Below are 9,319 nucleotides of genomic sequence, written 5' to 3' on the forward strand. Positions count from 1 at the left end.
TTTTATAATTTTATATCTTGTACTATTTTTATTTTATATGAATTATTTATATACACAGAACAAATTTGAGTGGGATAGGGCGGACAACAATGTTGTGAGGAGGGTATGGGAGAATCACGGGCAACTAAGTAACATCGAAAATAATATTTATTTTTGTTTTATAATTTTATGTTTTAAATTCTAATTTATTACTATGGAAGTAGGTTGCGTGATTTTTGGTATGACACCCAAAAAAATTCAAAAAGACATGCGAGGGATAACGGTCTTGAGCACGTGACCTCAGAGCGGTTCTCACGGCGCTCACAGTCTGGCGCCGACAACCGGAACCGATAAATTTATGGTTTGGTGACCACGCACACTGGCGGATCCGTCCCATTCAGCGCACATGCAAAGCGGATGGTAAGATTAATTTTAATGAAATATATCGTTAATTAATTTGTCATTCCTTATAATATATTTAACTTTCAACCTATTTTTTCCTTACAGGCTGCGTCTCTTGGACGTGAACCGAGTCCAATGGAGCTGTTTGTAGAGACGCATGTGCGGAGTCAAGATCGCCAAAAGGGGGTGCAGCAGTTCGTGGACAACCGTGCTCAGCACTTCGTGGTATGTTCGTTCATTCATTTTATTTTGTAAGTTATTATTTTCTTGAATTGCATCTTGAATTGCATTTGATGATTTTTTTACCGATGGAATTTTCAGGAGACCTATAATAGCCGGTTGAGGGAGAGATATGGGGACAATCCGTCGACCCATCCAGATTTCGATCCAGATTTGTGGATGGAGGCGGGATCGTCTGGTGGACCCGATAAAAATAGGGTCTACGGGCTCTCCAACACTACGGCTGACAACTTGCGTTCGACTCGTAGTGTCTCAACTGTTGGAAGCTCTCCATCAGTATCGAACACCCAGTCTGAGGAGTTCATTGCGTTGAAACAACAATATCAACAACTCTCGACGAATTATGATGAGCTCCGTCAAATAGTCATGGAGATGAGATCAAAGATGGGTGACGATACTTGTGCAGCTTCTTTTTGGCCGTATGGTCCCAGGAACAACCAGCCTCCTCCTCCTCCTCCGCCTTCTCCTCCAGCTCCGCTGCTATTCTAGTTTAATTTTGCTTTTTAAACACATTAAATTTGTAATGAATATTATTTAACATTACTTTTACATTATTAATGTTTAATGCATTTCTATTTGTTTATTAAGGTTTTTTACAATTAATAAATTATTTTTTTATATATATTTTAAATACCTACCGATGGATATACCGACGGATACTATCCGTCGGTATTTAACAGAGAGTTGCCGAACAATTACCATCCATGCCATCATTACCGACGGCATCACCGACGGATATAATCCGTCGGAGATTAAATTCCGACGGCATTACCGACGGATAATATCCGTCGGTATTACACAGAGAGTTGCAATAAAATTACCAGCCATGCCATACTTACCGACAAAAAATCCGTCAGTAATGCCGTCGGTAATTACCCTTGAAATTACCGACGGATTTATTCCGTCGGTAATGTTACCGCGGGAAATTTTTTTTTTGGCGCGCGCGTATCCGTCTGTAAACCGTCGGTGTTTCCGTCGGTGGGTGGTTTTTTTTTATTTGCGACAGAATTAGCGACGGAAATGGGATTTACCGACGAATGTTTTACCTACGGACGTGTTCCGTCGGTATTATTTTCACCGACGGATTTCATTGCTGTCACCGACGGAATGAGTCCGTTGGTAACACTGGATAATGTTGTAGTGTAAGTTTTATAATTTTTTTCGATTTGCTTTTTATGAGGTTATTTTGGTCATATTACTTAATTAAGTCATAAATTTGATAGTTTAATTCAGGTTGACTCGGATTATTTTTTTGTGTGTCTTTTGTTTAATTGATTTTTGTTAGTCAATTGAAAAAAATATATCATATATATCAACCCCCACGTACTTAAATCTAATAGTTTTACAGATATAATTTTGTACAAGATTGTTATAAAATGGCAACCAACATCACTACAAGATTTAATAGTTTTACAGATATAATTTTTCAGTCAGTGTAAGACATGTATTTCGTTGGTAATTAATTTACCGACGACATCACCGATAAAAATGCTCTGTCGGTAAATCTTTTATCAGTAATTTTTTTCATCGGTAAATTTGTTAGTAATAAAAAAATAAAATTACCCGCTTCATTTCATCGGTATATGCCTCAGTAATAATATTTTTTTATTACTAACGGATTTACCGACGGAAATTCCATCGGTAATTATTTAAAAACATTAAAAAAAATTTATTTTATAAAATTATAAAATAATTAAATTAACATAAATCAACACTGTATATTATATACTCAAAATGCTTGGAAAAAGAAAATCAACTCAAACAAATTTGCAACAAATAAATTCAACTAAAAAAATTCATATGAAAAAAATGAAGTTGCAATTGCTTAAAATTTAAAAATCCTATAAATAAATCAACTAAAAATTGGTCTCATATGAAAAAACAAATCTCACAACAACATTTATACAATTATTAAAAACAAAAACAATTAAAAATAAAATAAAAAACAAATATAGTGAAAAAATCATGAAAAAAGAAGAAGGAAGAAAAATCTTACCTTAATGTAATTGCAAGTGAAGCTAAGGAGAGAGAAAATTTTTTGTAAAGCATATTAATTAAAAAAAATAAAGAGGATAGAAAAAAGAAGAAAGAAGAAGAAGACATACCCGAGCATGGAGGAAAAGAGAAGGAGATGAGGAGAGAAAAGAAGAGAGAAATAGATATTGATGTTTTTTACATATAGTGAAGAAGAAGAAGAAGCAAAAAAATTAGTAGAAGAAGAATTATAAGAAATGAGTCTGTCTCTTGTGAAATAAGGGTATTTAGGCTTTTTATTGGGGTGTTAGCGATGGATTTACCAACAGATAATTGAATATTAATATTTTTTAATTATTCCGTTGGTAATTCCATCGGTAATATTTAATTTAAATTTTTAATTTTGTAAAAAGTTTTCAGAAACAGCCAACAGTTACCGATGATTTTTCAATCCGTTGGTGATTCCGTCTATAATATTTAAATGAAAATTTTAAATTAATTGATTTTTTCAGAAAATCATCAAATAACACCGACGACTTTTTAATTCGTCGGTGATTTTGTCCGTAAAGAACAACAATTAATAGTGCAATTGGAAGGTGAATAGTTCTGGAGCTCTCTGGAAAATACTGACGGAAAATTCCGTCAGTGATTCCCTTTGTAATTGACATGATGAACAGTGTTCACAGTTTACCAATAGATTTACTGACGGATTTACCAAAGGAATTACCGACGGAATTTTTTCTGTCGGTAATTCCGTTGGTAAAAATGACACGTCATCATTTTTTTTGCTTTGTTTTAATTTTTTTCCCATGGTAATTCTCTCGGTATATGGAATATTTTCGTCGGTAAAATCCCTCAGAAATTTACCGACGAAAAGATTCCCTCGATATTTCCGTTTGTATTTATCGATTTTCTGGTAGTGCATTAACATAAACTGTTTGGGTAGAGGAATTCACTGTTACCCTCTCATAAAGTGTGCCTTTTCTTTTATGCTTTTACTTTTTTTTTGTTATTTTAAGTTTTTTTTTTTAATTTATCATTTAATAGGTTTGTTTATCTTGGTTTTAAGATTGAGTTTAGGATTTAGTGAGTTAATTCGAGTTTTTTTTATTGATTTTTTTAATTTTATTCTTAAATATTTGGTTGATTTTAAATTAAGTTTTATAATGTTTTTCGATTTACTTTTTATGAGGTTATTTTAGTTATATTACTTAAGTCATAGATTTAATAGTTTAATTCAGTTTGACTTAGATTATTTTTCAGTGTGTCTTTTGTTTAATTGATGTTTTTAGTTAATTAAAAAAAATCAGATATATCAACCCCCACATACTTAAATTTTTAACAATCATCCGAGTTGTTTTTGAAATCGTCAAATTAACCAAGTCATATTAGATATATCAATCCTCACATGTTTTATTTTTTTTTTACTAAAAACTACATTAATAACATTTAATATTTTTTATGTTAAAAAATTTAATCTATTCCATGACATATTGTTTGACAAGAGTTATTACTTTGTGTAGATAGTCGACTATATACAACAAGAGATGAGACCAAGAAGAAAATAAGTAAGAAGATCTCATAAAGGAATCCTTCAATAGATTTTTTTTCTTTTCAAGTTTTTTTTTTAATTTTCTAAATAAATTTTAAAGGGACAGGTGCTAATGTTCACTTTCAAACATGTCATGCGTGTATGTATATTTAACCCAACATAACATATCAAAATAATTGGTGATAATTTTTAAAAAATATAATTTAACTGATTAAATTTTAAATTTATTTTTTATAAATTATCAGTTCGAGTTAGTGTTATAAATCTTAAAAATATTAAAAATTTATATTATTATTAATTTTAAAATTTTTAAAAATTAATTAAAATATACATAAATTAACTCAGATAACTACAATTAAAAAAACAAAGTTTGGGATAAGCTGGCATACTTCTTTCTCAAGCACGCATTCTGGTTATTACAATTAAGAAAGTGCTCACGAAAACTATTTTTTTTTTTTTGGTTCTGATGATAGCCTAATCATACCTTATTTTCATAAAATCACATTTGATGATGACTCTCTCCCTCTCTCTCTCAGCAAGCAAACAGTATACACACGAAATCTTCAAAATAAAATCCATCCATAGATGTGAAAGGCTGGACAAAACCGAGCTGGTCTTCAAAATAGAAAGAAAAGTTTGATGGAAATGATCTTGATGTAGAAGCAATGTCGTGAAAACTACCTGAGGCATTAATTTAACCACCAACTTGCATTCATTTTGGTGATTTTTCTCGTTACAGTGTCACTTTCAAAAAGCACTAAACGCTATTATATGAACACCATCTGCTTTACAACATTCTTTTCAAGGTCATTTGATTGTGATATTTGGATCCTAGCTAGCTAGCTAGCTATTGTATGAGACGCAATGGCCAGCCTTTTTTCAAAAAGTCTTACAGGATTGATTAACACTCCTAAAAGAAAAGGAAATATCGATGATTTGGAATAATTAAACGTAACGTGGTTGATATTTTCTCGAATGCAAATACAATTAAGAGAAAGAAAATGGGATCGATCTCGAATAGAAAATCTATTATCTCATCGTAGCACAGTTGGTAGCTAGGTGATTGGATTTTAAACTCATGCAATGAAAATGATTCTGGCGCAGAGTTCTAGCTAGCCAATATAAAATAATGAAGTGGGATTTTGCCTCCCCTTTAAGTGTCCATAGCCCACGTTGCAAGAACATCACGAGATGATAGATGGAGCAGTAATCAATGATACTCGTGTCATTAGGTCTGAAAATTCAACCTAATCCATATATATATGTGTGTGTGTGTGTGTGTGTGTGTGTGTGTGTGTGTGTGTACAGTACTGCATGCTATGTTCTTATTATTATTATGAATAGGCTAATGAGCATTCAGTGATCCTCCATCGGGATTGAATCCCGCTAGCACCCACATAAGGGGTCAAACAGCTCCTCTCTCTCTCTTTTTATTGGCGAGGAAAAAGTATATCTAGACCAAGCTAACTTCCCAGTCTTTCTCTTTCTTTACAGAATCCAATGTCTTTCCCCCCATGCATCAACAGTGTATATATATATCCTTTTTACTTTATAAAGCTTAATTACAGTATTTTGTGTATAATTCATATATTCAACATTTCCTGTTTCGAAGAGAGATATGTAACTATAGGTCCATTGGTGAAAATCAAAGGCAAAAGCTATTAATAAGTGAAAAGACGAGCAAAAATCCTGAAAATATAAGACATTGAACTGTGGTAACTTCAGGAGATGTCCTTCCCTTTGGGACAATTTTAAAGGAAAAAAATGTGACAGAAAGAGAGAGGGAGAGGGGACATCATCGAAACTATAGAGCTAAAGGAAATTCCACATAAGAGCTAACCTTGCCATGGTTTGTGAATCTGTTGCTCATGGGAGGTATTAACACAATTATTAAGACCTGCCATACTGAGTATATCACTGTGAGATAGGGGTCTGAGGCCCAAGAAATCTCTAGTCAAGCCTTCATTTCCACCACTACTGCCACCCCCATTGCCATTTCTTCTTGTTTTAGAGAGCGAGTAGCTGAAATTAACATCCTTCTTTGAATTCAGAACTCCACTAACTAATGCATCTTCAAGGGAAGTCCCTTCAAACCCAGAAGCAGAAGATAAAGAACTCATCATGTCTTCAATAAGAGCACCTGAGGGGGGTGCACCAGTACTGCTAGCACCAGAGGGAACTGTAGGTCCAGCTTTATTCCCAAAAGGAGCCAAGCCACTGAAAAACAAGCCACCACTTGCCAGTTCTTCACGTGAGGACAAATTCAGACCAAAAACAGCTGTGTTTGTATTTGAAACGTTATCAGCATTAGCAGACACGTGAGCTTGTTCTTGTTGCTGTTGGTGGTGGTGGGGTCTCATCAAGCCAGTAGTTTTGCTGCTCACGGTTGCACCCATCTGAGCTGCTTTCTGCAGCAATGCAGTGGCTGACATGTGTGGGGATGGTCCTGAAGGGTACTGTGGTAGAGTGGGGCCAAGACTAGGGTTAGGGTTTGGACTCATATCTTGATGGGTTGGCGTGAACTCTTGACCTAGCCTTGTTGAGAGGATTGATGGTGAGGATGAGGAAGACAGAAGATCAATGGGTGTTTGTTGATGTGGTGGGCCAGTACCCCCTAGTCCTGGTGGGCATGCTAGCCATGGTGGGAAATCTGGCCTTGAACGAAAACTACTTTGCTGCTCTTTTTTAAGTGAAAACGCATGAAGGTCTTGACCACTGAATTGGGGCACTTGAAGATTGATACGGGGATGAGTTGAAGAACCAGGTTGTGTGGAAAGAAATTGGCCTGGTGCTCCTGTTATAGCCCTTGCACTCTCCTCCGCTAAAGCTTCACAGAAAGCTCTGTGAGTAATGAAACTGTCCCTCCTGAAACACCAAGCACATGAATAGTGAAAACAAAACCTTAAAGGCTAGAAAACAAAACCAAATCATCATAAAACTATAAAAGTGCCTTATGTCAACAATGCTAGCAGTATTTGACTTTCTCTCTCTCCCGGCTCCTCTCCTTTTCTCTGCGTCTGTTTTATTTATTTATTTATTTATTTTTCACTCTGGTAACCAAGGACAGGTTGTTTCAGCCAAAAAAAAAAACCGAAGGCACAGATTGTCCACCAAAGCTATAACAATCAATATTTGCCAAACTTAGCATCTCTCTCTGCCGTCAAAGTAGGACTCTGATACTTGCATTGCATTTAATGAATTCCTAAGAAAATCAGATATAAAATAATTCAAAGTCCATGGATGTATATCAACTGCATGGGACTATTAGAGAAAACATTTAATGAAAATTCTTTTTGTACTCTGGTCATTCCTATTTCCTCACTCATGAGTTAATAAGAACTTATAACTTCAGTCCTAAAACTGGCTTCATGTTCATGTATAGATTTGCTAAATAATGATTTAGGGTTTGTTACCTTGAGAAAAGAGTTCCACAGTCACATCTGTACTCCCTAGTGCCACAGGTCTTGGCGTGAGCTTTCCAATCTGATTGAACTGCATACCTCTTTGAGCACTTGACACATTTCCACTTCTTCTCACCATGTTTTCTGCAAAAATGCTTCTTGATTCCTGTCAGGTCCCCAAGAGCCCTTGATGGATCATGGTGTACACAATTTGGTTCCGGGCACACATACACCTTCTTCCTTACCTCCTTGCTTGTTCTTTGCTTCAGCTTCCATGGCAGGTTGTGCCCTCTTCTATGAAGCTGAAGATTCTGATCTCTCTGAAACCCCTTGTTGCAGATCTCACACAGAAATCTATTTGTCGCCATCAAAGTCGTGGGTGACAAAGCTATCACTTCTGCATCTGGGTCTAAAATCGTCAAGAATCCATGCACCCAAAAAAGAAAGAAGACGAAAATATATTAGTAAAACTGAAAACAACTAGCAACGTGTACACGAAATAATCACCTCTAAAGCTAGTATCTTTAAAGATGGATTTAAGAACCTGGATTTCCTGGTAGGTTTCTCTTCTTTTTGACTGGAGGCTGGGTTTGAGCTGGAGGAGCCAAGTATTGCTGAACTCCGTAGTTGGTGTCAGTTTCATTTCTGTTGCCTGAAGAAACACTTGCTTGATCACCAGAAGCAGAAGTCAAATTAGACATATTTTCCTCTTGTAGTATTTGTTGCTGTTGCTGATGAAACATCAAACTTTTCATCATCTTTCTTCTCTTACTTCGATAAGCCAGCTAGCTGCTTTAGAAATCATAAGCTTGCATATCATGGGACCATAGATCTTTGGTTCTCATACATATATGTAACAAACAAATAAAGAAAGAAAGAAAGGGTTTTGAAAGTTGATCCAAAAGAGCAAAAAAAAAAAAAAAGAAGCAAAAAAACAAGGAAAAACTTACAAAGAGAAAGAGACCAAAAATAAAAGGCGTTAAAACTGATTTTTCTCAAATATTTAGACTTTGGATCAGATAGTTAGCCACTTACTTAGCATCATTCACCTTGATGGTTTCTTCTTTGTTTGGCTTCAACCAAAGGGACAAGCTTTTTTTGATAGCTCAAAAGAAACAAGGAGAAAGAAAAGGAGAGACAAAGAAACTAGCTAGCTAGAACCGAACCCAGATCATCAACCCACTTTCCCCCTTCATTTTCCTTTCCTAATACCAAAGTTCACTATAACCACACAAAACATGAACAAAAAAGATCCAGCAGATAAATAAAACTTCGTGTGTGTGTGTGTGTGTGTGTGTGAGAGAGAGAGAGAGAGAGAGAGAGGAGCTGTGGATGAGAAGGGATAACCTGTGTGATCCTGAAGGAGTCCAAAAACAAAATACCACAAAACCAAAGAGGAAAAAAGAAAAAGAAAAAAAAGAAGGGATCCCTACGGGCTGAACCCTGACGTTGCACTTTCTGTCTTTTCTGTTGTTCTCTTCCCAAACCCCAGAGAAATCTCTTCTTTCTTTACTGTCTATTTGCTTCCCTTTTTTTGTATTCTTTTTTGACAAAGTTTGAATAATCTTCTGTTAAAAATTAACTTTACAATAGTTTTTTCTTTCCCATCACTACTCCCCTACCTTTTGCCATCGTTCTTCCACAAAGCAAATAAGATCTGCTGAATAAATAATTTAAAGGGCATGCGGTAATTCACGTAAAAGCTACCATCATTTGTATATCAATATCGAGAAAGAAAGTGGGATTTCTTTAATTCACTTGCATGATTGGC

General features: G+C 35.2%; 1 protein-coding gene across 4 annotated transcripts; it reads right to left on the reverse strand.

Annotated features, from left to right (window-relative positions):
- Positions 1-5,832: 5,832 nt before the first annotated feature.
- Positions 5,833-8,883, reverse strand: LOC133702254 (protein indeterminate-domain 7). Of its 4 annotated transcripts, none has more exons than XM_062126559.1 (4): positions 8,584-8,883; positions 8,093-8,200; positions 7,561-7,957; positions 5,833-7,012 (listed from the first exon to the last, which is right to left on the reverse strand). In XM_062126559.1, exons 1-4 carry the CDS (start codon positions 8,591-8,593, stop codon positions 5,983-5,985), a joined length of 1,545 nt encoding a protein of 514 aa, XP_061982543.1. In that variant the 5' UTR covers positions 8,594-8,883; the 3' UTR covers positions 5,833-5,982. The 4 variants fall into 4 exon arrangements, with proteins under 4 accessions (XP_061982543.1, XP_061982541.1, XP_061982542.1 ...); XM_062126557.1 differs by having other exon boundaries at positions 8,093-8,337; XM_062126558.1 differs by having other exon boundaries at positions 8,093-8,340.
- Positions 8,884-9,319: the final 436 nt, after the last annotated feature.

This window comes from Populus nigra, chromosome 8, assembly GCF_951802175.1.
Source record: "Populus nigra chromosome 8, ddPopNigr1.1, whole genome shotgun sequence".
NCBI lineage: Eukaryota > Viridiplantae > Streptophyta > Magnoliopsida > Malpighiales > Salicaceae > Populus > Populus nigra.

What these genes read in the sequence shown, in the direction of transcription:
- LOC133702254 (XM_062126557.1), bottom strand. Translation starts at nt 8,306, where the DNA reads ATGATGAAAAGTTTGATGTTTCATCAGCAACAGCAACAAATACTACAA. An exon ending in AAACCTACCAGGAAATCCAG is followed by an intron (nt 7,958 to 8,092) that starts GTTCTTAAATCC and finishes TGACGATTTTAG; the next exon opens with ACCCAGATGCAGAAGTGATA. An exon ending in TGTGGAACTCTTTTCTCAAG is followed by an intron (nt 7,013 to 7,560) that starts GTAACAAACCCT and finishes TTGGTGTTTCAG; the next exon opens with GAGGGACAGTTTCATTACTC.